The following is a 12,912-nucleotide window of genomic DNA, read 5'->3' as shown; positions in this document are numbered from 1 at the left end:
TGAATCTGAACTAAAGTTCAGTATTAATGAATGTACATTTAATGAATAACATTCTTTTTTGCTTTTGTCTTATTTCTGCCTTGGAATCTTGAATTTCTATAATCCAATGTAAAAGTTGTCTTCTCTTTTGCAATTTAGTCGTCTTTTGTTTTTAATCCTGTCAATTCTTTTAATTGGTTCTCTGACATAGCAATAAATATATTTGTGATTAACATACAGCACAAGAACTAATACCTTTTTCTCCATTGCTTAGCCTATCATCCTGCTAGCAACTGATTCCCAGTAATAGCCTGTTTTTTTTTGTTTTTTTTTTAATTTTAAGTAAAGGAAAATCTGATCTATCAGTTCTGTGTAGTGCCACTATTTTCTGACAACTGACAGTATACACATTCAAGGAAAAGTAATTAGCGGAATGTGCTTCAGCACAAATTGTCAGACTCGTTGCTGGGTGAGGTGAAAGGGGCAAAGATTATCTTTGTGTGGTATGCTGCTTGGAGTTATGATTCTCCCAGATTCCACAGTGGATAGGAAGCTAACTTTGCCAGAGGTCCAAGTGGAATGTCGTACAGTTAAAGTGATAGGATCAGCTCCAGTGGAAACCTCCTGTATGGTTTGCAGACAAGCTTCTCCTTTTTAGTTTAGAAGTTTTAGACCTTCATGTGAGCAGCTGCTAAATCTCTTTCTAAGGTTCTGAATGAAGCTTACAATTCACCATCTTGGAAAAAGTGAGTATAATTGGTGATTATAATGATCACAAAGCTTTTTCCATTCCACTCAAAATGTTTTCCCTTGTTTGTGCCACCACTCTTCTGTATCTCACTTGACAGGTAGCCCATCATTTTGGGGAGCATTTGATGTTTGCACAGGACTAGGGTATAGGATGGATATAGTATCTCTTCAAATTTACAGCTTTCTGGAGTGGCCTCTGACACGTGTAGTTAGAGCATTGATAAGGTCAGGTTCTGGTGGCACACCAGGCCTGTTAAGGCAGCAGATTAAGCTGTGCCTCCCCTCACTTACATTCCAAACTAGGTGACTGAACGTCAGTTTGTACCAGGATCTGCCTGTAATTAATATGATGATAAAGGTGTAAATCAGAGTTGCACTGACATCTTTGCAAACTAGAGTCCTACAAGAACAAAGACCTATCAAGCAGTGACAACTGGAATTGATAGAATAACTCACCTATGAGAAGACCCTGGCTTTGTAACTGGATATGACTTTACTGCAATCATGAGGTGTTCCACCTTTCATTCAAAACTAGCTGCATCCTTTCTAAAACACTCTTTAACTGAACTCCCTAGTGTTTTACTTGCACTCTTGGAGAGCCTCTCTGAGGAGTTCTGAGGGAACTCCTGAGGAGAGCTCTGCTCTCACTTTCCAAAATGCCTGAAAACCTCTGAAACTAAAAGGCTGTGAGCTGTTCTTCCTTGGTGGGCTGAAGCCAACAACAACTCTCTTCTTTCTGAACATGAGAGCTGAGATTCAGATTGATAAGCTAAACACTGAGCCAGTTTGAAGGCTGAGACCAGCCATCACTTCAAGAAGGTAACTTCAGCATTTAAAATTTTGTGCTAGACAGAGTAATGCTTTTCCTGTGAGGCTGCAGACACAGCAAAGGACCCAACTCAGGAAAGCACTTAGCACTGTAAAACCATTTATCTGTGCCAAGATTATTATATATAAATATACTTTAGAACTCTAAATAGTAAACAGCCACTCTCTCTGTTATGTTTGTTTGTCTGTCTGTCTTGTATGTCATATATAATGTGTATATATAAAATTTCTATAACCCTTGTGTTTATCAATAAGTTGTATTACTCTGTTTCTTAAAATGAGTGTGCTCCACTTACCTTGATATGTCTAAAGTCCATCTCCTACAACTGAGAAAGGTAAGGTAAATAAAGTAGGAGCCCTACCGTATTATGTAATCAATTACCCGCAATTCCAAAGTGAAGACTGACTGATTAACCAAGTTTAAATTTTCCTTGTCCCCACATTATTATACTGCCCTGGGAGGACAAGTTAAAATTCACTTTCCTACTGGTGATGCATTATGTCAGAAGTCATTTTTGACATGGCTTTTACAGTATTGGCACTTCAAGAGGACCCTAAGCATGTCTGGCCTTAGGAGATGTCAAGTTTTAAACTAGGTTTGATTTTTGGCCAGTCCTTTTAATCAGTTAAGAAACGAAAATGGGATGTAGCCTACAATATTCAATATTGTGCCTGTTTTGGTCAATGTTTTGGACGTAGTATTTTCAGCATTTAATTCTTTGAACCCATTTAATCAAATACAAGCACAGGTCAGTGATTATGTGACAGTCCCCCAGTTCCCTCATCTAATATCTTCCTTAATCTGAGTACTTTATTATAATTGTGATGTTTATATCATATGTTTGTTTATTTTTCTGTATTGTAAGTGTACAAAATACTCATTTGGTAAATGCTTTAGAAATGTTACCATGTAAAATGCCAGCAACTAATCCACAGAATTATTAAATAAGCAAGATTTTGTAGTTGAAATTTATTCTTAAAAATGGGGAAACATTTTAACTTTTTTAATTAGAAAAATAGATGTGGTAATAGAATGCGAGTGCAAAGGTTCTTTCACAAGCTACTAAGACCATTTTCATTTATATTTTGTCTTCATATTTAAAAATAGAATCACCTCTTGCTTCAGAACTGTCACATTTTTTTCTGTAGACAATATTCAAAATTGCAGGTATTCCATGTATACATTTTTCATTTTTTGAAGTAGTTAGTTTCAAGGGATAACTTACTTGATATTGTGTCAAACAGAACATTCTAAAAAAATTACAGGCATGCGTGTGAATTTTTGGAACATAGCTGCTAAAAATGTGCATTCTTTTTGTTATCATGGCATTATACTTAAGTGATTATTCATAAACCAGAAACTTGGTTATGGTAAGAGGTTAGTTAGAGGCAACTGAGTTGCTGTTTCCTGGCTTTTAAATATTATTGCAAAGTGAATTTAATTCTGGTGGAGATGAGGCAATTTTAACCTTTATTATGAGTTTGTTTTATTTAAGGTTAACAAAGTTAGATACTAAATTGCTAATAAAGGTATCTCTAAATGTTCTAGCATTTATGCAAAGCAGTACTCCATATTAAGAGGTGACATTCTATACATATGCTTCACTCTTCTTTTATATCTTATGCATTTTACTTGTTTGCAGCAAAAATATTTTTACATCAATGTACCAGGAGGTATGAATGGTATTGTGTGAGAGTACTAATTATATAAATGTTTTTCTTTAGTGTCTTGATTTACAGAAACACCCCCATGTGAAACTGTATGATGCTGACAGCTATTCCTTTAGTTATCACCATCTGCCAGAGATCTGTGTGGACAGAGAAAATAATGGTGGACAGGTATGTTCACAGGAAAGTTTTTATTTTGATTGGACAACTTTGTCCTACTTGTAAGGATACCAAAAGCAACACTAAATATAATGTTATTGATGTTTAATATTTATTGGAATACTTATTTTTGCTGCATTTTCCTAGCTTAATGCTTGTGAAGCGGCTGCAGTAGAAGGAAAGCGCATCGATGAGCTACAGAAAGAAGAGGAGCAGGAGAGGAAAGAGCAAATAGAAAAAGCTCGTTTGAGAGGCTGCCATGCTCTACATGTAGTGCATTTACAACAGGTATTCTAGTACAACCTTATAGGAATATTTTTGTTAAATTACGTTATTTCATTAAAAGGTTTGAAAATTTGTCAACCATGACTAATTTTATTGCCCCATTAACATGGTAAATGTACTGTACATTGAATGTTTTTCCCTTTTTTTTTCCCTCCAATTCAAGGACAAAGAGCGCTTAATGAAGGAACTTGAGCAGTTACAACAAGCTGACTTAGCTCGGAGGAGACGTAAAGTGGCCTCAATGCCTCCCCAATTATTTGAACCACCCTACAGACGTCAAGAAATTAAAAAGGACTGGCAAAGACAACTTGAGTTTGCCTTTGAAGACATGTACACAGGGGAGAAAAGTAGGTTCACATTTGTGTCATTCATAGGTTTTTGAGTATACAGTATAGGTCTTTTTTTATTATTTTTTTTTTTTTTATTTTATTTAGAAACAGATAATGTTCCATACAGTCAAGTCAAACTTAACGAGGTAAAGCAAACTTCAACCCCCACCCGAGAGAAAGAGAGGAGAGCCACTAACAAATTGCTGCTCCATAAAAGGAACAAGAAAGGAAGGGTATTCCTTTCCCCGAAAAGGAAGCTTATTCTGAAATGTTATTGATTAGATCCTGCCTTATTTTAAAATAAAGTTTTGAGCGGATCATCTAAGTGAGAATTTGATTTTTTTTTTTTTTCCCCCAACTTGCTGTATTATTGAACATCCGTTACCCACTAACTTAAAAGTGGTGGGTTTGGATTCTTCCAGTTGAGCGAGATAGTCTGCGTGCTAATAGTGTTGTAAAGGCAGTTGCAATTTGTTTGTCCTTCTCCGCTTTAAGCCCATCTAGGAGTACACCAAAAATAGCTGTTAATGGGTTTGGAGTTATTGTGACACCAAGGCTGTCTGATAGGCATGCAAAGATTTTTTGTCCAAAATGTTGTTAATTTGGTGCACAACCAGTTAGCCTGGAGCTAGACTGCAATATTACAGTATAGGTCTTTTTACATTCTCGCCCTCCCTTTCTCAGGAATTCTTGCTTCAGTTTTTAATCTCTTTTTAAAATGTAAAATTTGCATATGGTTATTTTTTGGTAGCATGATTAATAAACATTTGTTACTGTTTGGCAAAAAGCACATTTTAAGACTTGGTCAAAGATGTGTGTGGAGTGGTGTGTTTTTTTTTTTTTTTTTTGTACATTTCTTCTTTTCTGATATTAATACACTGTTTTCTAGTGGGTATTTTTTTTTTCTTCTTCCAAGAGAACATTTACATTTTGTTCACCAGGGTGGATTTTTACCATTTTATACTCTCAAACCCACACCCACACATGCGCATACTCTAATTACTGGTAGTTTATAACACCTTTCACCATCTTTCATACTTCGATCCGAGAACACTTAGACATGATGCAGTTAATACCAAGTTAACTGTAACTTTGTTCACCTCTCTTGTAGTATTTTTGTTATTAAGAAATTGGTCTTAATGAAAACCTTAAGTTACTTCATCCTCTCCCACACCCCCCCCCCATTGTTAACTTTCCTGAATGTGTTACTGCTCCCTGAAGCATATATTTAAATCATATCTATATGCTCAAAAACAATTGATTTCACCAAGAAGAAATTTTAGTACAATAAAAGCGTACTCAGACCTTTGTCAATCAAGACAATTTATTGTAATAGTGATTCTTGGCCAGTGTTATCTGGCATTGAAGTCTCCACAGGAACCCATACTTTTGCTGCTACAGTATCGTTTGATGTGACCAATGCTAAAAAAATTGCCTAACCTAATGCTTAAGCTGTAGAAAATACCACTTTTTGAAAAAGCATGGACTTTATTTATTTATTTATTTATTTATTTATTTATTTACTTGAGAGGTGAAAGGTGATGTTTTGTGCCTGAATCCAGAGCCACTTCCGGAACCATCTATTGGAACCCAAGATGAAGAGCTGAATTTGACATTAGAACCAGAGGCAGCAGCTGGCTCTATGGAAGACTTTGTGGAAAGTGAGGAAGCTAAGATTTCCAGAAAGTCACCTGGCAAGTTCAAATTGCACTTAATTTTGCTTTTTGTTAATGCAGAGTTGCATGCCCAACTTATGCATACATATATAATATATGTGCCTTTTTGATGCTTAGCACTTTCTGTATAATAGAACTAATTTTGATTGAAACCATAGTTTAATTTAAAAACAAATGGAAGCCTTTATTTTTTTAAGATACCTTCCCCTTTTATAAAAGAGAGAATTCACTACTGAATTCCATGCCTGTATAGCTTGGATGATTAAAATGATTAAGTTGCATTTTACTGTCTGCTCCATATATGGATGAAATACTTGCTAATAGTAAATTACCTTATTTTTTAATTTGTTAATAGAGAACTGTTACTTTGGTGGACGTTGTCATTATTTTGTGATCTAAATCTGTATGGATGGCAGAGATAACAAAAAGATTTTGGTCGGTCTGCCTACTATCCTTGCCTTCCAGGTCTAATTCACATAACTTTATTCAACCCTCCCTACAGCACCTGGTTCAGAGTCTAAATGACCCTAACAGCCAAACAATATTGCTCAAGGGCAAATTAAGAAATGTACTTAAGGATGAGTTTGTGGTTCATCAGATCGGTAGTGAAAGATATTAGAAGTTACAAATTTATAATGCAAGCTGAATAGGAAAATGTCAGCATGCTTTATTCTGTAATTCTCTAAATTATTGTGCATTTATACATACCATAGTTAAAGATGCTAAGATTTGCATTGGGTGTGACAAGGATAGATAAGATTAGAAATAAGTACATTAGAGGATCGGCTCAAGTTGGGAGACAGTCAGAGAGGCGAGATTGCATTGGTTTGGTCATGTGCAGAGGAGAGATGCCGAGTATATTTGGAGAAGGATGTTAAGGATAGAGCTGCCAGGTAAGAGGAAAAGTGGAAGGCCTAAGAGGAGGTTTATGGATGTGGTGAGAGAGGACATACAGGTTGATGGGTGTAACAGAACAAGATGCAGAGGACAAAGATATGGACGAAGATGATCCACTGTGGCAAACCCTAATGAGAGCAGCCGAAAGAAGAAGATTGTGCGTTTATACATACAAACTATGTTGTGTGTGGTGGATGTTTTTGTTGGGTTTTTTTTTTTTTTTTTTTTTTGATGTTAGTCATATTTTTGAAAAATCTCATTTGCTTTAATAGTTCCTGAACTAGAACAGCCTGGTCCTGTTGTTGCCAAGCAGTCCTTACAAAATCTAATCAGTAGGATAAGGACACAAAGGCAACAGTGGATATCCCGAAGAGAAACTGAGAGATGTAGTAATGCAGTGACGACTGAATCGGGTTCAGTTTCTAATGAAGGACAGATTGCACCACAGGAAGATGTTAAAGAAGTTGATGATCAAGTTGTATGTTCTGAAGGTAAATTAACTTAATTTTTTAAATTATTATGAATTGGTAGGTATTTCGTGAGTTTCCTGTAGAATATTGTGTGCTGCAAACATTTTACAGGTACATCTCGATAAATTAGAATATCATCAAAGTTAATTTATTTCTGTAATTCAATTCAAAAAGTGAAACTCGTATATTATATAGATTCATTAATATTCAATATATAGAGTGATATATTTCAAGCATTTATTTCTTTTCATTTTGTTGATTATGGCTTATAGCTAATGAAAATCCAAAATTCAGTATCTCAGAAAATTAGAATATTGTGAAAAAATTCAATATTGTTGACACATGGTGTCACACTCCTCTCAGCTAATTAACCCAAAACAACTGCAAAGGTGTCCTGAGCCTATAAATGGTCTCTCAGTCTGGTTTAGTAGTCCACACAATTAGGGGGAAGACTGCTAACTTGACAGTTGTCCAGAAGACAGTCATGGACACCCTCCACAAAAACTCATTGCTAAAGAAGCTGGCTGTACACAGGCTGCTATATACAAGCATATTAATGGAAAGTTGAGTGGAAGGAAAAAATGTGGCAGAAAAAGGTGCACAAGCAACAGGGATAACCGCAGCCTTGAGAGGAATTTGAAGTACGGCCCATTCAAGAATTTGGGGGAGATTCACAATGAGTGGACTGCGGCTGGAGTCAGTGCTTCAAGAGCCACCGCACACACTTATCCGGTACAAGGTCTACAACCGTCTTACCTGGGCTAAGGAAAAAACTGACTGGACTGTTGCTAAGTGGTCCAAAGTCCTCTTTTCAGATGAAAGTAAATTTTGCATTTCATTTAGAAATCAAGGTCCCAGAGTCTAGAGAAGAGTGGAGAGGCACAGAATCCAAGTTGCTTGAGATCCACTGTGAACATTCCACAGTCAGTGATTTGGGGAGCCATGTCCTCTGCTGGTGTTGATCCATTGTGTTTTATCAAGTCCAAAGTCAGTGCAGCCATCTACCAGAAAATTTTACAGCACTTCAAGTTCCCTCTGCTAACAAGCTTTATGGACATGCTGATTTCATTTTACAGCAGGACTTGGCACCTGCCCACTGCCAAAAGTACCAGTATCTGGTTTAATGACCATAATATCACTGTACTTGATTGGCAGGCAAACTTACCTGACCTAAACCCCATAGAGAATCTGAGAAGGCCGAATAGAGAAGCTGAAGGCCGCTATCAAATCATCCTGGGTTTCCATAACACTTCAGCAGTGCCACAGGCTGATCGCTTCCATGCCATGCCGCATTGATGCAGTAATTCATGCAAAAGGAGCCCAGACCAAGTATTGAGTGCATACATGGACCTACTTTTCAGTAGGCCAACATTTCTATATTAAAATCATTTTTTAATATTCTAAATATGAGATATTGAATTTTGAGTTTTCATTACCTGTAATCCATATCAGCAAAATGATAAACATTTGAAATATATCACTGTGTGTAATGAATCTATATAATACGAGTTTCACTTTTTGAATGGAATTACTGAAATAACTTTTCTATGATATTCTGATTTATTGAGATGCACCTGCACATGACTGTAAGGCCATTTTAGACAGTCATTTTGTGGATGTGCCTGTGTGTATGACTGCTTATGGTATCTAGTGGTGTGGTCTTGAATTCTAAAAGTCAGCTACGTGAGGCTGTTGAAGTCTCAAACTATAGATTGGACAGTTACCTGCAGTAATCCTGCCACATCAAAAGCCATGTTAAATTTGGAGCATTATAATGGACGTCTTATTAATAAAGGTGTGGCATAGCCAGTTATAAGAGGTGAATTTAGAGCAAGACATATCAATAATAGCAAGTGAAGTATTTTATTGCATATCTACCTATATAAAAACTGATTTAATTCAGACATTCAAATTGTAGCACTTTTGGGGAATGAAGCGTTCTCCCCCCCCCCCCCCCCCATTTATTTTTTATTAAGTTGCATGCTTTTAGCAAAATATTTCATTGCCTTTTGCTAGCCATTAATAAGGACAAGAATGTTGCTTTGTAACTAATACTTGGAAAAAGTTATTTAAAAATTTTAACCTTTTCCTAATTATATGTTGATTGTTCCTAATTATATGTTGATTGCTCATCCACACTTTATTTTACCATGCAGCCTAAGGTTTTTTTTTTCCCCAGAAGAGAAATGTATGCTATGGGGTTTTTTTTTTTTTCTTTTAAATAGTTTAATTTCTTTATTAAATTCTGTTTCTTGTTACTCAACTTTTTTGCACCTTTTAAGAGAATTCGTTGTGTGACTGTATAGTGATGAATTTGTACTTGGACAAAACATGTTTGTCTTGCTGTTGTCACAGAGAATAAAATGTCATCTGAAGAGCCCGTGATTGCTGGTAGCAGCTCTCTTCTACATCCAAACGAACAAGCATTCAAAATACAGTCGGCACTGGAAAGAAGAAAACAGGTTAGTGTGAAGTAAATTGCATTTAAGTTTCTTTTGATAACATTGTTTCTTTGGGAAGGTAAATTTGGATTGGAAAGTGGCAGTCCTTTAGGATTACCAAGTAGGACTACCTGTAGGATATTTTTAAATGTTAAAATTAACATGGATTTCAAGGATTTTTGTAGATCCTCGATGGCAGGATTAAAAATGTAGTCTTAAGTTTTTGAAGTCAGACTGATTTTAAATAAAGCTGTTTTCAAAAATAATATCTTTGATGTGAGGTTAAATGAATGGCAGGCTATATGGTTCAGTGGATCTTTAGTCTGTCCAGAAGTGCCATAGCGGTTGAAAATTTTTGCTCACACCAGCATCCAAGTTAGAAAACACATTCTGCTGTTCTTTCTGTCTGTCTTTGTCTTGTTAGCATTATTATCCTGCCTTGTCAGGCATTTTGACTTTTTTGACTCCCAACTTATTTTAGGTTTGTTATGTAGCTTCGAATAAAGCCATCTGCAAACTTAATAATTACGAGGATGAAATGCAACATTTAGTGTATTCAATTTATTTATAAAACATGTAAAGGCTTACAGTGCCTCTGTTTTATATACTGTAAAAGATATAAGTATAAATATCCCTTTTTCCGGCTCCTATGGGCAAAAACAAGCATAGCTGATAAATAAAAAAGGGTAATGATTGCATTTTATTGTTTTGAACAATCTATTTTGTCTGGATTCCCAAGTAGATTCTAGTTTGAAATGGGCAGTGTTTAGTGTGCCTTATTCCTTTTTCTCTATGGCATTGTTCATTAGCAGAGGAATGTGACATTTTAATCTGGGAGTGGCAGACAAGCTTTGTATTTTCTTTTCTTTTTTTTTTTTTAGTCACAACCGGAAATATAAAGAAATGTCGTATGCCAAGTCATATCAGTTATTCCAATTTTGTTTATCTTGTATATAAAGCACACTGTAACAATCTTGAAGTCCTGTTTGTGTGTTATCATCCAGTTGACGCTAAGTAACCACAAGGAGGTGCCAGAGAGCCCCAAACACAGCAATACAATATAAGAATATAAATACAATAAACAGTTTTTATTCCACAAAGCACCTTCCAGTGAACACCTCTCCAACTATTAGCCACAATCTTGTATATAACATACTAGTCATTTAGCCCGTTACAATAACGGGCGCTAGAACAGTACTGCATAAACATTAGTAGGAACAGTCTATATTAAATGGCATGGGACTTTGACCTCATTCTTTTTGTTGGTCGTATTTTTCTTTCTTTCAGCCTTTCTTTTGTTGATGTTTACATGCTGAGCTGACCGTTCTTCATGGGCTACCGCCGTGTATTGTGTCTTTAATTTTCTGTGACAGTAATACTGTCTTGTACGTCCGTAATATACCTTTAATTTTCTCTGGCGGTAATACAGGCTGGCGCGTCGGTAATATGCCCTTAATCTCCTCTGACAGTAATACTGCCTTGTATGTGGCTGTAATATGCGTCACTGTATTGTGTACCTTTTAATTTCCTCTCGCAGTAATACTGGTTTGTATTTCCGTAAAACACCTGTAACTTTCTCTGACAGTAATATCGCGCATCGCACCGTGCCCCGTGCATGCACACTTCACCAGAAGACACACACACACAGACACCTGGACGCACACAGGGATTTTATTAAAGAGGATACTATAACAGTCTTGCCGTCTTGTATGTATGTTATCATCCAGTTGACGATCGGAACATTTCTGGTGTGTTCCGTAAAAGAAACCAACAGTTTTATCATTGTGCTCCATAAAAGCAACCGGCAGTTTTATCATGAAAAGTCCATAGTAGTATTTGTTGTTTAATATTTGTTTTTGTTAACTATAATTTTATCTTGCATTATTCTTATTGCAACAATGTTGTAGAGGTAATAGAAATAATCAGCCTAATAATTGACTTTTTTTACATTGTCAAAAATTCTGCGTGTAAAAACTTTATTACTACACCACAAAACAAAAATCTGTTTTTTTTTTTTTTTTTTTAATTTTTCTCAAACAATTAAAAAAAAAAAAAAAAGTTATTTTCCTCCCGGGCAACGCCGGGTATTTCGGCAAGTAAATTATAAAGTAAATCACACTTTCAATGACACAATAAAAGTATGTACAGTGATCCCTCGCTATATCGCGCTTCGCCTTTCGCGGCTTCACTCTATCGCGGATTTTATATGTAAGCATATTTAAATATATATCGCGGATTTTTTTCTGGTTCGCGTATTTCTGCAGACAATGGGTCTTTTAATTTCTGGTACATGCTTCCTCAGTTGGTTTGCCCAGTTGATTTCATACAAGGGACGCTATTGGCAGATGGCTGAGAAGCTACCCAGCTTACTTTTCTTTCTCTCTCTCTCTCTGTTGCGCTGACTTTTTCTGATCCTGACGTAGGGGGATTGAGCAGGGGGGCTGTTCGCACACCTAGACGATACGGACGCTCGTCTAAAAATGCTGAAAGATTATCTTCACATTGGCTACCTTCTGTGCAGCTGCTTCGTGAAGTGACATGCTGCACGGTGCTTTGCATACTTAAAAGCACGAAGGGCACGTATTGATTTTTTTATCTGTCTCTCTCTCTCTCTCTCTCTCTCTCTCTCTCTCTCTCTCTCTGCTCCTGACGGAGGGGGTGTGAGCTGCCGCCTTCAACAGCTTTGTGCCGCGGTGCTTCGCATACTTAAAAACCAAACAGCCCTATTGATTTGTTTGCTCCTTTGAAGAGGAAGATATGTTTGCATTCTTTAATTGTGAGATGGAACTGTCATCTCTGTCTTGTCATGGAGCACAGTTTAAACTTTTGAAAAAGAGACAAATGTTTGTTTGCAGTGTTTGAATAACGTTCCTGTCTCTCTACAACCTCCTGTGTTTCTGCGCAAATCTGTGACCCAAGCATGACAATATAAAAATAACCATATAAACATATGGTTTCTACTTCGCGGATTTTCTTATTTCGCGGGTGGCTCTGGAAAGCAACCCCCGCGATGGAGGAGGGATTACTGTAAAAGCTATTATGCAAGTGGGTTGTCTTGATCCTGACATCGTGGAAAGTATTTAAGGACTGAGCATCCTAGCAGAATTAGAATTTACATCCCCGTACTTTAGGTTAGATAGTGCAACCATTTAAAAAAATTTAAATGGAGAAGATTTCATTACTGAATGCCATTTTTTGTGTAGTTGTATTTATGATTGCTATTAACAGGTGTTTGTTTGATTCTAGAAATGTTAGTCAAGGATATATTCTGTCAGTTTTTCATCTAGATACAGGATTCTTAGTTCATCATTTATTCTCCATTTTAATGAACATTTATAATGATTACATTTTTGTTTCACACTGTGTATTCCAAATAAAATTTATTTTATGACGACAATGTACTTCTAATTCTGGAAAAAAAAATTTCTCT

The 12,912-nt window shown here is 36.3% G+C and overlaps 1 protein-coding gene across 4 annotated transcripts in view; it reads left to right on the top strand.

The window, feature by feature from the left end:
- The window catches only part of cep295 (centrosomal protein 295), a 117,211-nt gene that overhangs the window by 21,191 nt on the left and 83,108 nt on the right, over positions 1-12,912 (top strand). For 3 of the 4 annotated variants that reach the window (XM_051927054.1, XM_028800436.2, XM_051927055.1), the window contains exons 6-11: positions 3,283-3,396; positions 3,532-3,672; positions 3,833-4,016; positions 5,528-5,659; positions 6,844-7,062; positions 9,397-9,503. In XM_051927054.1, coding sequence (XP_051783014.1) covers positions 3,283-3,396; positions 3,532-3,672; positions 3,833-4,016; positions 5,528-5,659; positions 6,844-7,062; positions 9,397-9,503 — 897 coding nt within the window. The remainder of the gene's footprint in view (positions 1-3,282; positions 3,397-3,531; positions 3,673-3,832; positions 4,017-5,527; positions 5,660-6,843; positions 7,063-9,396; positions 9,504-12,912) is intronic. The other variant, XM_051927056.1, reaches the window with a different exon arrangement.

This window comes from Erpetoichthys calabaricus, chromosome 4, assembly GCF_900747795.2.
Source record: "Erpetoichthys calabaricus chromosome 4, fErpCal1.3, whole genome shotgun sequence".
Classification (NCBI taxonomy): domain Eukaryota; kingdom Metazoa; phylum Chordata; class Cladistia; order Polypteriformes; family Polypteridae; genus Erpetoichthys; species Erpetoichthys calabaricus.
Note: the sequence above shows the minus strand (reverse complement) of the source record. Positions and strands in the feature narration are given on the sequence as shown.